Consider the following 24,797-nt stretch of genomic DNA (forward strand, 5'->3'; position numbering starts at 1 on the left):
ATATCGAATATATTAGTTTTTTCGAATATTCGTAATATTCTAAAACAAGAATATATAGCAATATAGCGAATATTCGAATATTCCAAAAAAAAAATAATATAGAGCAATTTAGCTAATATAGTGCTATAATCTTCTTTGTCTAATAGTTGTAATTTTTTTCTCATTTGAAGTTCAGATTGGAAAAAAATGTCAACTATTGAAAAAAAAGATTATAGCACTATATTAGCTAAATTGCTCTATATTAGTTTTTTTTATTTTTCAAATATTCGCTATATTGCTATATATTCTTGTTTTAGAATATTACAAATATTCTAAAAAACTAATATATTAGTTTTTGGAATATTCGTAATATTCTAAAACAAGAATATATAGCAATATAGGGAATATTCGGAAAAAAAACTAATATAGAGCAATTTAGCTAATATAGTGCTATAATCTTCTTTGTCTATTGAAAAAAAAAGATTATAGCACTATATTAGCTAAGTTGCTCTATATTTTATTTTTTTTCCGAATATTCGCTATATTGCTATATATTTTTGTTTTGGAATATTACGAATGTTTAAAAAAATGAATATATTCGATATAGTGCTATGACTCATTGGCCCAAGAAGCAGGGAGGAATCATGTTTTTACTCGGCAATTGAAAAATTAGCATTACGAAAATTCGCATTACGAAAATTTGCATATTACGCGATCATTACTTTGTCGATTTTTCGAGTAAAAAAATCATAGAATATAACGAAAATTCGAATTCGCGAATATTCGACGAATATTCTACAAAATATTTGCTAAATATCGCGAATTCGAATATGACCCCTGCCGCTCATCACTACTCATTAGTATAGTAGGACTGGAGAGTGATGAATGTAGTGCTCCCTGTGCAGGCTCTGTACTCACTGCTTCCTGATCTTCTCCTGCAGGTTTCACATGCTATGCTATGATCTGTGCACAATGTTAGGACGTCGGGTCACAGCACAGTGTTGCAGGAAGAGCGCTGGATCTCAGGAGCAGCAGTGACATCTGGAACAGGAGAGGTGCGTTGACTTTTTTTTGTCTGATTAACATGGGTGTCTTATTAATATGGGGGTGGTCTGATCTGAAGTCTGGATGGGGTCTTAAAAGCATTGGGGTCTAATCTGAGGTCTGATTAACATTGGGAGTCTGACTGGAGCTCTGAGCTGGGGTCTGATTGACATTGGGGGTTTGGTCTGAGGTCTGATTTTCCTCCTTTAAAACCTAGGTGCGTCTTATGGGCAGGCCCATCTTCTAGGGCAAAAAATATGGTAAATCTCAGATTTTTTTCATGTACAGAGATCAGTGACTGACAGCTATTTATGTATACAGACCTAAACATGGAATTTTATCATTCACTGATAACACCTCCCACATGTACAGCTGTAGTCAGAAAAAGAGATTAAAAAAAAATCACTCACCTACTCCTGCTGTTCCGTTCCACCACTGAGGGCACAATTCATGTGCCTTTCTATCCATGGAAATCTCTGGACGGGTGCGATGATATGCCATTTGGGGACATGTCACTACTGAGGCCAGTGATTGGCCACAGAGGTGCCTGTGTCCCCATCTGGAAATTTACAGGTGGGGTGCTTGAAAGAGCATTTTTCTGGTCCTCAGCCATAGAACAAAGCAGCAGGGAGCAGATGAGTGTAGCTTTTTTGCTTAGGTACAGTGCCATACTGGCTAAATTTAGGGTACTTTCACACTTGCGTTGTTAGATTCCGGCAGGCATTTCCTTCGCCGGAACTGCCTACCGGATCCGGTAATCTGTATGCAAACGGAAACCATTTTTCGACAGATCCGGATGCGGATCTGTCTCACAAATGCATTGCAATACCGGATCCGTATCTCCGGTTGTCATCTGGAAAAACGGATCCGTAATTTATCTTTTTCACATTTTTAAAGGTCTGCGCATGTGCAGACCGCAAAACCGGATCAGTTTTTACGGAACACTTGGGGCCGGCAGTAATGCATTTCAATAGAAGATAATGCCGAAACCGGCGTTCAGGCAAATGTTCCGGAATTTTGGACTGAGAAAATATCGCAGCATGCTGCGGTAATTTCTCAGTCCAAAAACCGTACAGTGACTGAACTGAAGACATCCTGATGCATACTGAACGGATTGCTCTCCATTCAGAATGCATTAGGATAAAACTCATCAGTTTTTTCCGGTATTGAGCCCCTAGGACGGAACACAATACCGGAAAAGTTTAACGCAAGTGTGAAAGTACCCTTAAATAGGTTTGTACGTTTTATGCATTCTGAATGGAGAGCAATCCGTTCAGTATGCATCAGGATGTCTTCAGTTCCATTATTTTCCATTGAAATGCATTAATGACGGATACGGCCCTAAGTGTTCCAGAAAAGCGGATCCGGCATGCGCAGACCTTTAAAAATATGAAAAAGATAAATACTGGATCCGTTTTTCTGAATGTTAACCGGCATCCGGATCCGTCTACAAATGGTATCCTTTTGCATACAGATTGCGGGATCCAGAAGGCAGTTCCAATAACGCAAGTGTGAAAGTACCCTTAAGCTGGGCAACTCCTTTACAGTCAGTCAAACAACTATCTAAACGTACCCAACAGAGGCCCCCATGCACAATAGATGGCTGGTCAATCTCATCAGAATCAGTGGCTTCGGCTAATATTTATTTAATGTGTATGGCCAGCTTGAATGGAATCTGTCACCACAATCTTGGACTATTATCTGAACTGCAGTACTGATTGGTGCTGCAGCTAAGGAATGCTATTTTTCAATTTCCTCCTGCCCCCCCTTCCCCCTCTGTTCCTCCATTGTCAGCATTCATAACCACATTGAAATACATTATTGGGACTACCATAATCAACATTATGTTAGCACAGCGAACTGAACTCCTTATCTGCAGTACTACTTATGTAATACTGCAGATTATAGTCCAGAATTGTAATGACAGATTCCCTTTAAGATCAGTGACTAGTAACTGCCTGCTCTCTATGCCCCATTAGATGACTTGAATCTTTAAGGTAACCAAACTGAGTCTAACTTGTATATGTGCTGTAAAAAGCTTGTCTATGTGTCTTGGTAACTTACAGTAGGGTTACTTGTTGCGAAGGCCAGGATTTTTGGTATTAGGTGCCTCCACTTGGAATTCGGAGAAATGTAGCTTCATGTATAGATTGAAAAATGACACTGCAAGAACTAAATCAATGGATATAAAAATGTTAACTGTGGTTCCTGTGATGACATAGGTGCATTCTCTGTACAGCACTGCTGAATATGTACTGTATCAATGCCATGTAATAACATACTATCTTTTTTGCTTCATAAGATGCACCAGACCATAAGACACACCTAGAGTTTAGAGGAGGAAAATAAGAAACAAATAATTTTTCATCAGAAACTCAGATCAGACCCCCAATCTTTATCAGACCTCATACCGCACCCCTAATCTTCATTAAAACCTCAAATCAGACCCCCAATCTTCATCAGACCCCCAATCCTCATCAGACCTCAGATAAGACAACCAATCCTCATCAGACCTCAAATCAGACCCCCATTCCATATCAGACTTTAGATCAGATCCCTATTCCTTATCAGCCCTGATCAGACCCCAATCTTCATCAGACCTCAGATCAAACCCCAATCGTCATTAGACCTCAGATCAGACACCAAATCTTTACCAGACAACCAGATCAAATGCCCAATCCTCATCAGACCTCAGATCAGTGATCAGACCCAGACCACCAATCTTCATCAAACCTCGGTTTAGACCCCAATCTTCATCAGAACCACAAATAAGACCCCATTCCTTAAAAGACCTCAGATCAGACCCCCATTCCTCATCAGACCTCAGATTAGAAATAAAATAAATAAAAACTTACAAACTCTACAGCTCCGGACGGCTCCGCCACTCATGAGATCCAACGTGCTCTTCCTGCACTCATCGCTCCCTGGTCTTCTGCCAGCGCAGCACTGCACTGTGACCTGACGTCGCATAGCATCAGGTCATAGTGTGCACATTGCAATGGTGTACTCAGTCAGGACACAATGGGTGTCCGGCAGAAGACCAGGGAGCTGTGAGTACAGCCAGCACCAGGGGCACTTTATTCTCCGAACCCCAGTTCTTTACTGTGTACCAATGAGCGCTTCTACAATGGAAGTGCTTAGGCTGCTTTCACATGAGTGTTTTCCTTTCCGGTATTGAGATCAACTATAGGATCTCAAAACCGGAGGAAAATGCTTTAGTTTTGTCCCCAGAATGCATACCGTTCGGTTTCATTTCCATGACGCATACAAAAGCGCTGCAAGCAGCATTTTTGAGTGTTTCATGGGATACTGATCAAGATGGATCTGGCATGAAACACAATGTAAGTCAAATGGTGCAGGATCCGTTTTTTCAAACACAAAAGAAAAGGGTTCAGGCCCCCATTGATTTACAATGGTTTTAGTGCCGGATCCGTCTTGTGATTTTAGAGATAATACAACCGGATCCGTTCATAACTGATGCAGCTGGTTGTATTATCCAAACGGAAGCATTTTTGCTGATCCATGACGGATTGAGCAAAAACACAGATGTGAAAGTAGGCTTATTAGTATTTGTTCCATAAGACGCACTGCCAAATTCCCATAGAGCAAAAAATATGGGCAATTCCAAAATAAGTTTGCACTCTTTTGTTTTTAAAGGGCTTCTGTCACCCCCAAAACCCTTTTTTTTTTTTTTTGAGCTTCTTAAAATCCTTTTATAACGACTATTCCCTATATAGGGCTCTTACCTTTGGCTGTGGCTTCTTTTCCTTAAAAAACGATCTTTTAAAATATGCAAATCACTTCACTACCAGCAAGTAGGGCGTCTACTTGCTGGTAGCCGCCGCAAAAAACCGCCCCTCGTCCTGTTGATTGACAGGGCCAGCGAGTGCTCTCCTCCTCCGACTGGCCCTGTCATCATTTCAAATCCCGCGCCTGTCTTCATTCGGCGCAGGCGCTCTGAGAGAAGGACGCTCGCCTCCTCAGCACTCCCTCAGTGCGCCTGCGCCGATGACTTCTTCTTTCAGTGACGTCATTGGCGCACTGAGGGAGTGCTGAGGAGGCGAGCCTCCTTCTCTTAGAGCGCCTGCGCCGAATGAAGACAGGCGTGGGATTTGAAATGATGACAGGGCCAGCCGGAGGAGGAGAGCGCTTGCTGGCCCTGTCAATCAACAGGACGAGGGGCGGTTTTTTGCGGCGGCTACCAGCAAGTAGACGCCCTACTTGCTGGTAGTGAAGTGATTTGCATATTTTAAAAGATTATTTTTTAAGGAAACAAAGCCACAGCCAAAGGTAAGAGCCCTATGTAGGGAATAGTCGTTATAAAAGGATTTTAACAAGCCCAAAAAAAAAAAAAGGCTTTTGGGGGGTGACAGAAGCCCTTTAAGTTGTTACACCTCCATTTCATAAATGAGAACATATTCAGGACACCCTATTAGCATACCAAATATGATGTACTAGGCAATGAATGTGTAGCAGAACATGTCAAATGTAAAAACTAGTAAATGTATGGGATTCTTTCATTTACTAGAGGATTTTGTTCATTCACTATGGGATACCCCAGGGCAGTAACATTCTTGAGCTACTGGCCTGTATTTCAGGAGTCAGGAAATTAAGGTCATTATGAGCTACACTTTAAGGCCCCATGTGTGAAAGGGACCAGCACAGATTACATTTAACCATTTCCTTAAGCAACAGCCATATAATCATCCGTTGTCTTCCAAACTGTATAATTTTGCAGTTACATGGTACTGGGAAACTGGGAAACATCTCATTCAAATGCCTATTCGATGTATTCATGAGTCAGTGAAATGTGTAAGGCAATGGGAATAAACCGCTATGATGACAGAAGTGAATGGATAGCTTCAAAATGAAAATACAGGGGCATAGGGGAGTAAAATTATGGCGCATGTCATAGTTGTACAATATTGTGTGACTTTTCACTTTTCTCCAAATTTTTTAAAAGTGTTGATGAAAGTGGAAGGGGCTTAGTGGGAAGGGTGGCATGATACAGCCCAATGGTTTAATTATGATTTCTGTCAGAAACTGGTATAAATGTTTATTCAAATCTATGCCGGCCCATAGCATATTTGAGGGGGTTGTGGCTGGATCTCTTATAGTTAATGGGGCCGGCGGGCATTCAGGCAGCCTCCAGCAATGTCCAGAGCCCTTCAGCCTGCCAGATCTCTGAACGCTAGTGTGAAACTAACCTAACTGGAAATAATCGTTCATTCAGAAACAGGTAGAGCAAGACAAATTATGCGTTATTTTATGGGTAAACAATACTATTTGGCCTTAAGAAATGCTGCACTACAAAAAGCAGGATGTCACAGGATATACATTGGTGGCATATCCCTAGGAACCAGTGTCAGGTGGCTGCTGCCAAGGCCAATAAGATAATGGGTTGCATCAAAAGGGTCATAGATGCCCGTGATGAGGACATAGTCCTACCACTTTACAGATCATTAGTCAGACCACACATGGAATACTGTGTACAGTTCTGGGCTTCTGTAAACAAGGCAGACATAGCAGAGCTGTAGAGGGTACAGAGGAGGGCAACTAAAGTAATAACTGGAATGGGGCAACTACAGTACCCTGAAAGATTATCAAAATTAGGGTTATTCACGTTAGAAAAAAGACGACTGAGGGGAGATCTAATTACTATGTATAAATATATCAGGGGGCAGTACAGAGATCTATCCCATCATCTATTTATCCCCAGGACTGTGACTGTGACGAGGGGACATCCTCTGCGTCTGGAGGAAAGAAGGTTTGTACACAAACATAGAAAAGGATTCTTTACGGTAAGAGCAGTGAGACTATGGAACTCTCTGCCTGAGGAGGTGGTGATGGTGAGTACAATAAAGGAATTCAAGAGGGGCTTGGATGTATTTCTGGAGCGTAATAATATTACAGGCTATAGCTACTAGAGAGGGGTCGTTGATCCAGGGAGTTATTCTGATTGCATGATTGGAGTCGGGAAGGAATTTTTTATTCCCCTAAAGTGGGGAAAATTGGCTTCTACCTCACAGTTTTTTTTTCGCCTTCCTCTGGATCAACTTGCAGGATAACAGGCCGAACTGGATGGACAGGTGTCTTTTTTCAGCCTTATAAACTATATTACTATGATTTCAAATTGTAAGGCTAGGCCACTTTTACCTGCTCCCCAGTTGGTAGACCAAAGGGGCAGTGAAAACTGAGCTGTGCCTGGTGCTTCTCCAGAGGCCTCAAGGTCTCCTCACTGTAGTCAAAGGTGAATACTAGAAAAAGCTGCCACTTTGGTCTAGTGATCAAAATCGGAGAGATCAGCTGCTCCAGCTGATCTGACATTGGTATACCACATCAATCTGGCACCAGTGTCTGTACTAACACAAATACTAGGATGTATGGAAAAAAAAAAAAGATTGAAACCTGTTATTTCAGCGTGATATTGCCCATCTATAAATCCCTTGAAAGACAACATCTTATGTTATATAGGATTCATTTTGAAGGTGACCACATTAGAAGTTTATTAATCAGCAGTTGAAAAGACAAACATCTGGTCAACAATTCAAAGACACCGCCATAGCCATACACATTTCAGTCCATATTGGCCATTACAGTTGTTCAAACTGGCCATACATGTTCAATGAAACAGTGCACTCAGTCTTTCTGGGGAAGTTCTTTACTTTTCTCTAATAAATATTTTTCTTTGAAAGAAAAATCTTTCTTCTGACTACTGTACAAAAATTCCAAACGCAGCCAACTTCTTACCAGGCAAATGTTTTGGCTGATATTGTCCAAAGTTTAGACTAATATGTATGGGTACCTTTAGGCTCCTCAATGTAAAAATAATACAGAAGAACTAGAAGGGGTTCAATGGTAAGCAACTAGATTATTAAATGGGATGGGAGGTCTCTTATAATGAGGAGCTAGAAAAAATAGTCTTGATTAGCTTGGAAAAAAGATGGCTTGGAGGTAATCTCATTACTTTCACACTTGCGGCAGAGAGATCCGGCAAGCAGTTCCGTCGCCGGAACTGCCTGCCGGATCAGGCAAAATGTATGCTAACTGATGGCATTAGTAAGACTGATCAGGATCCTGATCAGTCTTAAAAATGCCTGATCAGTCGAAAAAATGCATTGAAATGCCGGATCCGTCTTTCCGGTGTCATCCGGCAAAAACGGATCCGGCATTTATTTTTTCACCTTTTTTTCAGTCTGCACATGCGCATACCGGAAGGACGGATCCGGCATTCCGGTATTCTGAATGCCGGATCCGGCACTAATACATTCCTATGGGAAAAAGCAGGCAAGTCTTCAGTTTTTTTAGGCCTCTTTCACACTTGCGTTGTTGGGATCCGGCATGCACTTCCGTTGCCGGAGGTGCCCGCCGGATCCGGAAAAAACGCAAGTGTACTGAAAGCATTTGAAGACGGAACCGTCTTCCAAATGCTTTCAGTGTTACTATGGCACCCAGGACGCTATTAAAGTCCTGGCTGCCATAGTAGGAGCGGGGATCGGGGGAGCGGTATACTTACAGTGCGTGCGGCTCCCGGGGTGCTCCAGAATGACGTCAGAGCGCCCATGCGATCACGTGATCCATGCGATCACGTGATCCATGCGCTTGGGGCGCCCTGATGTCACTCTGGAGCGCCCGGGGAGCCGCACGGACGGTAAGTATACTGCTCCCCGCTGCACTTTACCATGGCTGTCAGGACTTTAGCGTCCCGGCAGCCATGGTAACCACTCTGAAAAAGCTAAATGTCGGCTCTGGCAATGCGCCGAAACAACGTTTAGCTTAAGGCCGGATCCGGATCAATGCCTTCCAATGGGCATTAATTCCGGATCCGGCCTTGCGGCAAGTGTTCCGGATTTTTGGCCGGAGCAAAAAGCGCAGCATGCTGCGGTATTTTCTCCGGCCAAAAAACGTTCCGTTCCGGAACTGAAGACATCCTGAACGAATTTCTCTCCATTCAGAATGCATGGGGATAATCCTGATCAGGATTCTTCCGGCATAGAGCCCTGACGACGGAACTCTATGCCGGAAGACAATAACGCAGGTGTGAAAGAGCCCTTAGCCGGAGATAAAACCGTAGCATGCTGCGGTTTTCTCTTTTGCCTGATCAGTCAAAACGACTGAACTGAAGACATCCTGATGCAAACTGAACAGATTACTCTCCATTCAGAATGCATGGGGATAAAACTGATCAGTTCTTTTCCGGTATAGAGCCCCTGTGACGGAACTCTATGCCGGAAAAGAGAAACGCAAGTCTGAAAGTAGCCGTATAAATGTGAGGTCAGCACAAAGAACTAGCACACGATTTACTGATTCCAAGGACTTTATAATTAATATTAAACCATACAGCCTGGTAGGGTTGATCATGCTGATAAACAATACCCTTTTTATGACTCTCTGTGGCCTTATTACTGAGAAAACTGCATTTCTGTTTATATGCAAATGACATAACTGAAGCACCATGGAGCTGGCCAGAGCGCTCAGAGCACCAGTTTGTTACACCCCTTTCAGCTTCAATCCCTCCCCCCTTCCACTAAATTGACAGGTATAGTCTTTTAGTGCCTGCTGCTTTCCTAGCGCCAAGACCTGTATTGTCCTGCCTGCGCTGTTCTTCTGGTCTTGGCGAATGCTCAGTAACCCTCCCGCTGTGCTCCAGCAGCAGAAACACTCCTGCACAGGCATGAGATGACAGGTATTGCTTGCTCAGTTTGAATCTGCTCTGCTTGGAGAGCAACAGCAGAAAAACTGAGCAAATGTTGAGACCAGAAGATACAGTACAGGCAGGAGAATACAGGTCTCTGCGGTAGGAGAGCTGCAGGCAATAGAAGACTAGTCCTGTCAATCTGAGGCAAGGGGTGAGGGACCCAATCTGAAGAGGGTGTAACAAACTGGTGCCCATAATCAAGAGAGTCATAATCATGATATCACTTTTAGCAGGATTAGCAACTTAACCAGACTCTATGCCTGGTTTAATAGGGTTGTTCATGCTGACAGATGCTCTTTAAAGGGAACCTGTCACCTGTCTTCTGTGCTGGTACTCAGTACTTTTAGAGTACTCACATGCTGAACCTTGCACTGAGCTAGAGATGAGTCCGATGAGGCCTGCTGTGCTTGAGCTCCTCCGCCTACTGACGATGATTGATAGGTTTATTTTCTGTTATGCCTTTCTGCAAGCAATTCCGCATGAGGATAATCAGCAGCATTTTGACCATGTATGGTCTTACCCTAATGGTATACACTTGGGGTTGTCTCAGTACAATATCCAATTTTGAAATAGAAGCCAGCCTGCTCAGCTCAATTCATTGGCGTTGTATGTATGGCTGTAAGCGAAATCTGGATTTAAATTAATTGCCAAGTAGGAAATGCGTGGATGGGAAGGATTTGTTAGGGTCCATTCATATGTCCACAAAATAGGTCTGCATCTGTTCCGCAGGTGCGGACCCATTCATTTTCAATGGGGCCGGAATGTGCTGTCCGCATTCCGTTCCGCAAATGAATAGAACATGTCCTATTCTTGTCCGCAATTGCGGACAAGAAAAGGCATTTTCTATGAGAGCGCCGGTGATGTGCGGTCCGCAAAATGCGGAACGCACATTGCCGGTGTCCGGGTTTTGCGGATCCGCAAAACACATACGGACGTGTGAATGGACCCTTAGAATGATAGATGCTCTTTCATAGCTTCTCTCTTTTTTGACTGTTAGAAGGGGGTCCAAAGCTGGGGACCTATCCGTATGACATCCCACCATTTCATTAGACAACCCATTTAAAGTGACACTTCCATCAGAAAGGGGTATTTTTAAATTCAATATTCATAGAAAACACAATTTTGGCTGTGTTTTCAGCAGTCCTATACCATTGAAAATTAAGTAAAAAATAATGGCCTTCTGTAGCAGTCAACAGATAGGTATGTATCTAAACATATAGGTAATCCACTGCCAGTTTACTGCTGCTGTGAGAGGAAGATGTTACCTGAAGGGTAATCCTTATGATAAAAGTACATACAGAATTAGGGCAGCTCTATCTCTTGATAGGCGTTGCATTGATCAGTGTAATGTGTGATGCTCTGAGTCAATACGGGGGAGGGAGTCTCTCTGGTCGCAGTGATGGCATGACTAAGTTAAGCAGTATGGTTTGCTGTGCTAAAAGTCCGAACCAAGAGGAAGTTAAAGAGCCAGAACGGGAAGTAGAATATATGGAGTGTATTATATTCAGAAAACCATCTAGTCATCTTTATAAAAAAAATTATATATAAAAAATATTTACATATAGGCTGTTAATAAATGATAAAAAATTATGTGGATGAAAGTGTCCTTTATAGCCAAGCATAAAGTAAATCACTACATGCAACACATTCCCCTCCTCAGTATGCTCTAATGTGTATGAATATTGTGCAAGTGTATGAAGAGTCATAAACCAACAGTGAAACCCAAGAAACTACAGGAGCCGTTTGGTATATTCAACAATATATAATTATATTTATATATATATTTATATATTTCTAGTTCAGTACATTCAGTTTTTAACTTGTGTTTTTCTTCACAAACAGAAGAACTCTTACAATAGTAGACTTTCTAAAATAAATACTATTAAAATAGAGCTTCAAAATAAATATTCTATACAAATGAAACAATTCAGCGTATACATTTCTTCCATGGAGTGAATCTTTTCAACAAAACATCTTGAATAGAGACACTTTTTACTGGTGTTTGTGAACAAATTGCACATTGGTTATGGACAATGGCATTTTCTTTACCCAATTTGTTTAGCCACCAACTTAATAATTATAATTACAGCAATAAATAAAAGTTTGATTCATAATTACAACTTTAAAAATGTTAAGCTTAAAACCAAAACCATGTAAGGCCATAGGGTACCTATAGGCGGGGGAGCAGTCATTTTAGGAGCTTAACCAACCAAGCAATTCACTAGAATGTAGGGCAATCGTGTCATATGCTTCTAGAATTCGAATGGCCCACACTGAATCAATAAGGCTACTTTCACACTTGCGGCAGAGGATTCCGGCAGGCAGATCCGGCAATCCAGACGCAAACTGATGCCATTTGTCAGACGGATCCGGATGCGGATCCGTCTGACAAATGCATTGGAATACTGGATCCGTCTCTCCGGTGTCATCCGTAAAAACGAATCCGGTATAAAAAAAAAATTGTTGTTGCATTTGTAAAGGTCTGCGCATGCACACACCGAAAAGCCGGATCTGTTTTGCCCGAACACTTAATGCCAAATCCGGCACTAATACACTTCAAATGTAAATTAATGCCGGATCCGGCATTCCGGCAAGTGATCAGTATTTTTGGCCGCAGATAAAACTGCAGCATGCTGCGGTATTTTCTCCGTCCAAAAAACTTAAAAGGGACTGAACTGATGCATCCTGAACGGATTGCTCTCCATTTAGAATGTATTAGGATAAAACGTATCCGTTTTTTTCCGGTATTGAGCCCCTGTGATGGAACTCAATACCGGAAAACAAAAGCGCTAGTGTGAAAGTACCCTAAGCCATATACCTGTAGATGGATATATAATCAGGATATGATGGTTTGATCTGCAAAAAATCTGCCCCCTCTGAACACAGGTAAGGGAAGAAATTTCAAATCAGCCATTCTTAGTATTGTCTGCTTAGTGGAAGCTGTAACAAAATGTCAGAAGTGAAGCTAATTGCATATGGCTTCTACACCAACAGTTATTACCTGGGGTGAAACGTAAATACATAAATTGAATTCTCTAAAAAAAAAAAAAATTCATTGAAAATCCTCAAAGAGAACTAAAATGTTGACAAATAACATGATTTACTATTACTTATTTTACAGATTAGTTTATTATATTTAACCTTGAGGTGACTGACCTAATCTGGCTTATAGACATTACAGAAACATCAGCCAAATGTGCTGATTTTGGCAGGACCAGCCAACCATCTGTATTGGGGCCTCCAGACTTGGCAATGGGAAGGATTGGGCAAGTTAGGTTTCAACATGTCTGGTCCGTAAGTTCTCAGGGAAGTTGCTGCCAGACGGGTCTGATTTTAGCCCATACATGTGTCGAGCCGCACATGCACGAGTATGGGGCAGTCGGGAGACTGCTATAGGCTGAACGTTCATTTGGCCAACAGCAATCCTATGTACATGGCTGGCTTTAATTTTAGCATTTTTGTTTAATAATGACAGCCTGTGATTGTATGTAACGAACACCATGTTAGAAAGGGGAATACTGAAGTTTGGCACTAAAGTATCACTTTTTAGGTTCTAGTTCATATGGCCAATTGACTGCACTACAGCCACATATCTGAAAAGGAGTTTGCTACAAGGACCCTAGAATTGGTAGCGTTTATGATTGGCACAAAGTCACTAAAGGAAATAGGCTTATTGTTTAGGGTGGAACAGTAATGTAATAATCAAACCAAGTGAAATCTGCCCAGATCAACACACATTCAGCAAAGATCTCAATACCAAAGCAGATTGCTGCTCTACAGGGGAAACTTCATGCAAAACTGCCAGACATGAAGGGTGTAAGTACCTTCGTTACACAAAAGTTTTCCATCCTGCTATTTAAATTAAAAAAACAAATAAATATGACAAAGTGCTAGATTTGCAGCAGTTCCGAAGAAGAATAATACAAGGAAAAACTTAAAAGTGACCCGTGTAGAAAATATATTATTTTTGAGTCACTTGCTTAAAAAGCTGCTATGTGAGTTGTCACTGGGAAGGTGAACGAAGGGTTGTCACATCCTGTACCATTATCCCTTATGGGTTTTGTGACATGACACAAAAAAAATGAGGTTTCAATGCAACAATTCTGTGTAAATGAGCCATATGCTAATGATGTTCCCCCTGTAACACATAACCTACATGATATTTTAGTGAGACTAGCACCTATTAATTGCCGAAAAGGATGGCTGGTTGCTGTAAAAGGGATGCCAAAATTCACTCTTATGTGAGCGAGCAACCAGTCATAATGAATGTAATCATACAGATATAATTATATAGAAAAATAGTACAACCACAGCAACACACATGGGTGAATTTCCCCATAGCTCCGCTGACCTTACCCCGGTAGATATAGAACACTAAAATAGACTTTTTGTATCTCTCTATGTATATTTACACAGATATACAGGGTGCCATTTTACAATAGGGCCAAGGTAGAGAGCAGCAGCAAAGGAAACAAATAAAGTTAACATGCAGTTAGCAATCCCCATAATAATGACACTTAATGGAAATGAAGTCCAATTTTTTGTGATTGGGTGATGGATTCATGTTCCTCCATGTTATGCTCTTTCCTGAACACTACGCTTTTGTTGTCTCTGGTTACAAAATGGGTATTGTGCTCTTATACCTCCAGCAGTAGAGCAGCACAAGCTCCTGCCATGCACTAAGGGGTTAACCTGGCAATAATGATGGCCCAGTGCTGCCATTGCTGGGATGTCTCCCTTGTCATTAGAAGGTTTAACCAATGACTTCTTGGAATACGAATGTTTTATATGTTGATGGAGGGGGACTGGTAGAAGAGAGTTTTCCCATAAACAAAATGGAGTGTTAGAAAAGGGCAGCATGGCAGGCTAATGATAGGCAGGGAGGAACATATTCAACACAGAGGAGGAAGAAGGCTCCATGTAGCCACCATGTTGATTGCATTAGTACCCTTGGCACTCTTATCTCCTAACTGCCTTCATTAGCCAAAAATATAAAAATACTTGTATAGGGAAAGTAATACATGTACAGTATATAAAAATACAAAAACAGCAATAAACCACAGACACAAAAATGTTACATAACAAAATGGCAGCAGAGCCCTCGCACATCCATGGAGGTGTAAATGAGCTGCATACTGAAACTTTCAGCTTAAAAAAACAAAGGGAGAAGCTTGTGAGGAAGAACTGGAGCTGGCGAGCTTCCATGCTAACTGAGAAGCACAAATCTCATTTCCTAATGGTAGCTGTAGATAAAATACAGGTAGCTAGTAGCTTCAAGATATCTCCCATGGCCATCGAGTAAGCACACAGGATCTGGAAATGGTTCACAGCAGCAACAGCAATACACAATCTGCATTCCCTCCTCTCCCTTTGTGTAATACTAAGCATTGCTGGACCCCCTCATTTAAGAAATCTGAAGTTGAAGCCTCAGGTGAGGATATTCTGTTTGGAGTCTTTCATTTCCTGCATGATGCATCTTTGTAACAAAATTCATAAAACACCCTCAGTCTCAGAATGGCTTCTCTGGTCTGCCGACTGCTTCTGGTGCTTTGCACACGACACTGTTTGTATTTTTGCACCGACAACCAGGTCGACTTGCCTGGTCATAGCATTTCTGAGAAAGTTGAACGCACCCAGTGGCTGGAAGATAGCAAAGCAAGCAAGGAAGGACCAACGATAAGGCACTCATGAAAGACCAGCGAGCACAGCAGTTAGAGTGAGAGCAGGAACATGGGTGATCTGCACAGGAGCCTTCATCATCTTCGTTGGTGCAGTGGTAGAAGACTCCCTTGACCAGACACATACAAGTTGAGTAGTTGACTAGATTCTGTGCTGAGCAAAGACATTCCTGGTTGCAAACCCAGCAGGAAGGTAAGGTCCGTGGGGTAGTACAGTCTTTGCATTTGCATTTACCACAGGCCTCACAAAGTAGATAGTGCTTGTCTAGTTCTTGGGCCACAGGACCTTTGACATCCTGAGGCTTACAATTGATGACCTTAGGCTGTATCCTTACTGCCCTGGGTGGTGACTGATCCACCACTGGAGGTGGAGCCATGTGATCCAAAAGTCTCTGATCTGAAGAAGTGCTACTGCTGCTGCTAATTGAGCTGGGACGCCCGCTGAATGATATCCAAGGGTGGGTGATATCAGCCTCACACCTCTGCAAATGTTGATTGACAAGAATTGGTTCATGAGGACTCCTACTGAGTTTCTGACTGGCCAGCTGGCTAAGAGCTGGGTTGTCAATGTAATCATTTTCAAGATGAGTGGTTTTCATCTGATCGATAGGCAGGATGGTCAGAGGGTGCTGCAACCTCCCATATGGAACTCGACCATCCAGCAGAGGCTGCACCATGACTGCATTGGGCACAACAGTGATGCTGTGAGGAATCCTGGAATCCATTGGCCTACTCTCTGATTGATATGAGTATCTCTTAGAAAATCTGAAAGACAAAACAAGAATATCTTTTTAACTTCTGACATATTAAGACAGTGATTTTGGGATTTTGTAAAGCAACATAATTCCCATTCTGCTGTCACATAGGGAAACGAGACATTAAAAATGAATCCATCTATCTAGAGGCACATTATGCTTAGGTCTCCAGAACAGTCAAATGATTAACATTGCATCTCATAAAATTGGGCCAAAATCTCCAGCCTTCAATTTGTATTCATGTTAGATAAATTATTGGAAACTAGGACTGTACTGTGAAATGCGACACATACTGGAGTAACCATAGACAGCCAAACACAGGCCATGGAGAGACCGGAAGTTTAGCCAAATCGGGAGAGATAAGTCAATCTGGCCTCACTGGCAGACTTTATAGGCCGTTAATGAGCTCAGGAGGTAACTTTGCCCACACAAAGTGTTTTTTTTACTGTATTTTACGAGACACCCACTTGCAATTTGTTGGCTGGGCACACTGTATGGACTGAAACAGTTGGCCATTTGTATGCTTTCAATCAACTGCAATACACTATTATAGTGAAGCAATGGTTTGATTAACGCTGTAGTGACTGGATAAATAGATGCTTAATTGGTTGCATCGATTTAACAGTTGGCAGGTCAACTCCACTAAAAGACCTTGTTCTAAACCACACAGTGTCTAACAGCTATACAAGTATACTTGCAACATGTACATAAAGGCTCATGCACACAGTCATGTCCACATATAGTGCATTCCGTTATTTTCTCACTCCCATCAATAGAACTGCAATACAGACAAGAATAGGACGTCCTATAATTTGCAGAAAGGCCATAAAGACCCACAGAAGAATGAATGAATGGGTCAGTGTGTGTTAGCCACAAAAAAGCAGATAGCACATGGATGAAAAACGCTGTTGCATGCATGAGCGCTAACTACATTACTTGTATACAACCATAGAAAAACACCAACACATGACTATGACAAGTGACATAAAATCATACAGTCTGTACAACAAACAAAAAGACAACTGCTGAAAAACAGCGGCTACAAAAGATGATTACATCAGAGACATCTGCAGATTTCCAACAAATCTCCCCCTCACATAGTTACAATACCTCGCTACAGATGTGCCCATGTCCGCTACTCATCTAACAGCCAGCATTTTCTTCATACCAACTCCAAGCACAGTTTCACAGAATGGCCGACTCTGTTGTGCTGCTTTAGTTTCTGATTTCATCGAAAGAGAGCAGTTCAGAACTGGAATCTATCCAGTTACCCAACAGCTATGCAAGTCAAAAGAGCACAGGAAGCAACTAAGCTTAAATCAAAGAGCGGATACGGCCCGGCTCCAATTTAGAAAGTGCACATTGTTTTCTATGAGACGTAGTGCTTCCTTGTCGAGCGACTTTTTGTTTGTAAGCACTGTTTGAGAACCACTTAAAGGGGAAGTGCACATGTGGGATTAAACTTACCAGAGCATCACAGGAAAACAGTACAGTAAAGAATAACATAGGTAAGGTCTAGATGTGACAAGTCTGTACACAAACTACTGCTTCATATACTAAAGGGGTATGGGGTTTGCCAGTGTCATAACAAGTTTACCTTAAAACTGCAGAAAGGGACGCAAAGAAGTGTCAGAGTCGTTAAACAGGATTTCCTTATGAAAATAAAAAAAAACTAGAATAGTAACTGAATAGTCATTTCTGTCAAGCTACAAATCTGCCTAGTTATACAGCAATATCAAGGGATAACTGGAATGATAGATAGATAGATAGATAGATAGATAGATAGATAGATAGATTATAGATAGATATTAGACAAATTATAGATAGATAGATGAGACATATAGATATGAGATAATGTAGATAGATAGATGAGACATATAGATAGATAGATAGATAGATAGATAGATAGATAGATAGATAGATAGATAGATAGATAGATAGATGAGACATATAGATAGATAGATAGATAGATAGATAGATAGATAGATAGATAGATAGATAGATAGATAGATATGAGATAATGTAGATAGATAGATAAATGAGACATAGATAGATAGATAGATAGATAGATATGATATAATGTAGATAGATAGATAGATAGATAGATGAGACATAGATAGATAGATAGATATTAGATAATGTAGATAGATATTAGATAGATAGATAGATAGATAGATAGATAGATAGATATGAGATAATGTAGATAGATAGATATGAGATAATGTACATATTAGATAGATAGATATGAGAATGTAGATATATAGATAGATAGATTATAGATAGATAGATAGATAGATAGATAGATATGAGATAATGTAGATAGATAGATATGAGATAATGTACATATTAGATAGATAGATATGAGAATGTAGATATATAGATAGATAGATTATAGATAGATAGATAGATAGATAGATAGATAGATAAATGAGACATATATAGATAGATAGATTATAGATAGATAGATAGATAGATAGATGAGACATATAGATAGATAGATAGATAGATAGATAGATAGATAAATGAGACATAGATAGATAGATAGATAGATATGATATAATGTAGATAGATAGATAGATAGATGAGACATAGATAGATAGATAGATAGATATTAGATAATGTAGATAGATATTAGATAGATAGATAGATAGATAGATATGAGATAATGTAGATAGATAGATATTAGATAGATAGATAGATAGATAGATAGATATTAGATAATGTAGATAGATATTAGATAGATATACAGATAGATATGAGATAATGTAGATAGATAGATATGAGATAATGTAGATATTAGATAGATAGATATGAGAATGTAGATAGATAGATAGATAGATTATAGATAGATATTAGACAAATTATAGATAGATAGATGAGACATATAGATATGAGATAATGTAGATAGATAGATGAGACATATAGATAGATAGATAGATAGATAGATAGATAGATAGATAGATAGATAGATGAGACATATAGATAGATAGATAGATAGATAGATAGATAGATAGATAGATAGATAGATAGATATGAGATAATGTAGATAGATAGATAAATGAGACATAGATAGATAGATAGATAGATATGATATAATGTAGATAGATAGATAGATAGATAGATGAGACATAGATAGATAGATATTAGATAATGTAGATAGATATTAGATAGATAGATAGATAGATAGATAGATAGATATGAGATAATGTAGATAGATAGATATGAGATAATGTACATATTAGATAGATAGATATGAGAATGTAGATATATAGATAGATAGATTATAGATAGATAGATAGATAGATAGATAGATATGAGATAATGTAGATAGATAGATATGAGATAATGTACATATTAGATAGATAGATATGAGAATGTAGATATATAGATAGATAGATTATAGATAGATAGATAGATAGATAGATAGATAGATAGATAGATAGATAGATGAGACATATAGATAGATAGATAGATAGATAGATAGATAGATAGATAAATGAGACATATATAGATAGATAGATTATAGATAGATAGATAGATAGATAGATGAGACATATAGATAGATAGATAGATAGATAGATAGATAGATAGATAGATAGATAAATGAGACATAGATAGATAGATAGATATGATATAATGTAGATAGATAGATAGATAGATGAGACATAGATAGATAGATAGATAGATATTAGATAATGTAGATAGATATTAGATAGATAGATAGATAGATAGATAGATAGATAGATATTAGATAATGTAGATAGATATTAGATAGATAGATATACAGATAGATATGAGATAATGTAGATAGATAGATATGAGATAATGTAGATATTAGATAGATAGATATGAGAATGTAGATAGATAGATAGATAGATTATAGATAGATATTAGACAAATTATAGATAGATAGATGAGACATATAGATATGAGATAATGTAGATAGATAGATATTAGATATATAGATAGATAGATAGATAGATATTAGATATATAGATAGATAGATAGATAGATAGATAGATAGATATGAGATAATGTAGATAGATAGATATTAGATATATAGATAGATAGATAGATATAAGATATATAGATAGATAGATAGATAGATGAGACATAGATAGATAGATATTAGATAGATAGATAGATAGATAGATAGATAGATGAGACATAGATAGATAGATATTAGATAGATAGATAGATAGATAGATAGATAGATAGATAGATAGATAGATAGATGAGATAATGTAGATAGATAGATATTAGATAGATAGATAGATAGATATATAGATAGATAGATAGATAGATAGATGAGACATAGATAGATAGATATTAGATAGATAGATAGATAGATGAGATAATGTAGATAGATGAGACATATAGATAGATATTCTCTTTGACCACATATCTGGGTGAGTTAGAATTTTATATTCCTTCTCTCTAAGGCTACTTTCACACTGGCGTTTTGGCTTTCCGTTTGTGAGATCCGTTCAGGGCTCTCACAAGTGGTCCAAAACGGATCAGTTTTGCCCTAATGCATTCTGAATGGAAAAGGATCCGCTCAGAATGCATCATTTCAGTCTCCATTCAGCTCTAGAGATGGACACCAAAGTGCTGCTTGCAGCGTTTTGGTGTCCGTCTGATGAAACTGAGCCAAACGGATCCGTCCTGGCACACAATGTAAGTCAATGGGGACGGATCCGTTTTCACTGACACAATCTGGCACAATAGAAAACGGATCCGTTCTCCGTTGACTTTCAATGGTGTTGAAGACGGATCAGTCTTGGCTGTTACAGATAATACAAACGGATCCATTCTGAACTGATGCAGACGGTTGTATTATCTGAACGGATCAGTCTGTGCAGATCCATGACGGATCCGCACCAAACGCGAGTGTGAAAGATCAATGATGGAAACATAAAAGGCAGGTAACTCCTCTTCTGGCAGCAGCGTGCAGGCTGAATGTTGGACCCCTGGCTGCAGTATATCTGGGGGGAGACCTCTGCTCGCCCAGCTGTTTGATAGCGACACCTAACAGAGGATGAATAATTCAGAGTACTGCAGATATAACATCCTTGATCTCAGTTGCCAACAGTGTAATAGGTTTTCACTAAGCTCCAAAAACAGGAAGCCATTTCTCATTATGTTCTGATCGATTACATATGCAACACGCTGGGCTCCTGACACAACAGGTGACTGAAGAGCACTTCAGCGCTTCCCCTGCAGCCACATCTGTTAAAGCCGAGTGCCCATAGGTGCCCCCGGAACCCCTAACATACCCAAGTGCTGCCCCCTGTAAAAACCCGTCAGACATGTTAGTCCTGTTCTTTCTGTTAACCCCCACAAGTGTGCGGCATATCAGAATGACGATTGTAAATCACAGCAGGCCAATTCTTGCTGCGCATTTTCAACACAGATTTTACCCTTCGCAATGCATAGAGTGACATCCGCCAAAAAAATAAATAAATAAAAAATCCACATTTAAAACATGCAGACTTTGGGGGTGTAGAGATTGTAAATTTGAGATTATCCACTATCAATTTAACCTTTTCAGCACTGTTTCCCCCTAATAATGCTGCTATAGTCCATCGATGGGTAGCCTGGCTTTGATAAGGTGAAGCAATCCGGAAAATATTAGAAACTGGAGTAAAGTACTACTACGAATAATACACGACAAAGTAAAAATGAAATGCCTTTGGTAACGTATGACTTCAAGGACATCATAGAATGTGAAACACTGGATGAAATGTAAGAAGACGTGGCATCCACTAGGCGTACAGGTCACTTCAAACCTATCAACAGATGGTAGGGTGATGGGTTCATGTGCCGGATGTATGCCAGCTCTCATCTACATATCTGCTTTACCAAAGAGGACTAGAAGCTTGCATCTAATTGCCCACTTCCTCCTCTGGACTAGTCAATCAGGTAGGGCTATGACAGCTCGGACACATCCACATCCTTTTAGCAGATGACTGATAATCTGCAGACCTAGATAAGAAAGAAACCTCCCCCACTGAACATCATACCGCAACTATCTGCTAATTGTCATTCATCACAGCCCAGATGCTGGCGCAAAATGGGACTGCCATGTTACCTGCTAGATGCAAACCTAATTAACAGCAAGCCTGCCGCATTGAGATAATGGCGCCTACAAGAACTCACAGTCCCTTGGACTAGGATGTCCTCATGGTCTAATAGAATAGATGGAAGAGGTCGATGATGGATGTCACGGAAGCTCCTATTCTGCTAGATCATGCCGGTTTTATTGCATACGCCATGACAACATACTATAAAATATATCAATGAATGCCTGACGAAACCAATACCATACTCATAATATCTACTCGAGTGGCAGGGACACGTGCAGCAGATCCCGTCCCGACCACCTTGTATCTGCGCCGCACTGGTGGCCATAACCCCTGAAAACGGGCAGTGTATAATATGATGGGAAAATGAATCCAGACAGCAAAGGAAGCAATATGGACAATCACGATACATTAGTAAGTGCCATGATAAATGCCCCTTGCTGAAGTAACAATACCCCTTTAAATACAGCAGCTCAAATAAAAATAGAACCAGCACAACATGAAAACGACAGAAATATATATATATGCGTATCTATTAAATTGCCTTGTTGTCATCAGTGACCATTCCTATAAAAAGCAGAATATTCCCGCTGTTAAATGACTTACCAGGGATTTCACCAAGGCGAACTCTTGGCATCAGCGACGAAGGAAAAAACGCTTACTATGAAAAACCCAGTAAAAGCTCATGAATGAATCTGCGCCCAGGATAATGGCAGGGCAGCCGCAGTAAATGATGCCTTCAATGGCTCTATAATTAGCTATATGCTGAATGGATGAGTTACTGCACGATTGTGATTATGAATGGCGAAAATGCAGGGTAACAGTCGCCAATTATTCAGCCTTCCGATATTACAATCGTCAAGAGTTAATATCAAAATCCAATACGAATCGGCATTATTGCCCTCCCTATATCTATCAAGTACGTTGGCATATGGCATCCTATATCTGTGTAGTAGTACTATGGCACAGATCATGAAATCATAATCTACAAAAGAAAATCACTCGTTTGGTCTTTTTTTTTTTTCCAGGAAAATGTGTCTAATTTTGCACAATGACTGCCCCATGACCGCACTCCAACTGGCACGACCTGGCACTGACAGTGCATTGGAGGCAATGTTTTTTTTCCTCTTAATCTGTACTGCACCATAGAAACTAACCGTGAAGCCTCATAAAGAACACGAGCTGGTAAATGTGCCATTGCCTATTTAACCCTTCCCTGCCAGAGCTCACCCTATGGACAGGGTACATCCTCGTAAGAAGACGCAATAGCCCTTTAAATGAGCCGTGCAGCAGCCATTTGTAAACGCTTAAACATTAACTGGAGATAAGGTCTGCAAAAACAGCATCTGCTGGGCATTTTCTAAGAAGGGAATAATCCCATAGACACAGGCAGATGACACACGCCATATCCTTCTAGACATCTGGCCTGCCATACAGAATGGCCACCATTTCATCAGCTCTTCTGTGTGATCACACCCAGGGTGGACACATACAGCAGATATAGGCTAGAGATGCTATAGGTGGTCATCAGATGGAGGAAAGCCCCCAGTCCTGGCTGCAGCGCTGGCAGGAAGCTCTAGGCCTGCTCTCCTGAAGCCTAACATTCTCCAACAGAGGGCAGGTGGGACTGCAGGATCTGGGGGGCACAGAAGAGGTCCAGGATTGCTGCCCAGAGATAATGCGTCATCGGCAGCACTGACGGGACCTGAGCGGCCATCGATCGCATGCCAGGGCCCTCTGACAGCTCGATCGCTCCCAATCCCATCGAAAACAATTCATGGATGGAGTGGGGGAGGATGGATTTCTCCAAGCAGGGCTAGAATTCTGCATGTAGGCCATCGGATGTCATCTGCACTCACCGTGAAAGAGCAGTATAGGGGTTACTGGTCTGAGGATCGGGGGGACATGGGCTGAGACTGGGGCAGGCTCCCAGCTGGGAATGGCTAGTCTCATCACCAGGCACAGTCTGACATCAATCCCCCTAGGCAACTGGGATTGCATCCAGTGCAGCACTGCACCCCTCCCCCCATGACAGAGACCCCCAGTCCTCACAGCAGAGAGGACCCCCTGCGCTGACCACCAACATCCCTGCAGAAATGCACTGAAATAACCTATAGGATAGTCTTACCTGTTAAGCTGCAGCAAGGCTCATGTCTCAATGATCCCACATTGTCAGAATGTCTGGAGCTGTGAACATGGGAATCCTCGGCACAAGTCCTGCTGATCCGGGCTGCATAGCTCCTCTACTGTCAGCTCCCTTTTCGCTTTCGATGTTGCAACTCCCTGGGAAAATGGCTTTTTTATGAATGGGAGGGATAAGCCCCACTGCGCATGCGCCTCATACCCACACACTTCTTATGAATGGGAGGGAAGAGGGCAGCGCGCAGGCGCCCTTCTCCCCTCCCCTCCGCACGATTCTTATGAATGGGGTGGGCGCAGTGCGGAAGTGCGCTTGCGCAGAACCTGATTCCTTTATGAATGGAGACCGGAACCTAACCTGTGCATTGACTGTGTTTTATGAATGGGAGTCAGCTGAATAAACCGCGCGTGTATTGCAGGC

The 24,797-nt window shown here is 40.8% G+C and overlaps 1 protein-coding gene across 2 annotated transcripts; it reads right to left on the bottom strand.

Moving 5' to 3' along the window:
- Positions 1 to 14,275: 14,275 nt before the first annotated feature.
- SPRY4 (sprouty RTK signaling antagonist 4) lies at positions 14,276 to 24,514 on the bottom strand. 2 transcript variants are annotated; one of them, XM_040405972.1, is made up of 2 exons: positions 24,366 to 24,514; positions 14,276 to 16,164 (listed from the first exon to the last, which is right to left on the bottom strand). In XM_040405972.1, the coding sequence occupies exon 2, from the start codon at positions 16,122 to 16,124 to the stop codon at positions 15,231 to 15,233; it is 894 nt and encodes a 297-aa protein (XP_040261906.1). In that variant the 5' UTR covers positions 16,125 to 16,164; positions 24,366 to 24,514; the 3' UTR covers positions 14,276 to 15,230. The 2 variants fall into 2 exon arrangements, with proteins under 2 accessions (XP_040261906.1, XP_040261900.1); XM_040405966.1 differs by lacking the exon at positions 24,366 to 24,514 and adding an exon at positions 17,265 to 17,399.
- Positions 24,515 to 24,797: the final 283 nt, after the last annotated feature.

This window comes from Bufo bufo, chromosome 1 (assembly GCF_905171765.1).
Source record: "Bufo bufo chromosome 1, aBufBuf1.1, whole genome shotgun sequence".
NCBI classification, from domain to species: domain Eukaryota; kingdom Metazoa; phylum Chordata; class Amphibia; order Anura; family Bufonidae; genus Bufo; species Bufo bufo.

What these genes read in the sequence shown, in the direction of transcription:
- SPRY4 (XM_040405966.1), bottom strand. Translation starts at nt 17,284, where the DNA reads ATGGGCACATCTGTAGCGAG. An exon ending in ATGGGCACATCTGTAGCGAG is followed by an intron (nt 16,165 to 17,264) that starts GTATTGTAACTA and finishes TTTGTCTTTCAG; the next exon opens with ATTTTCTAAGAGATACTCAT.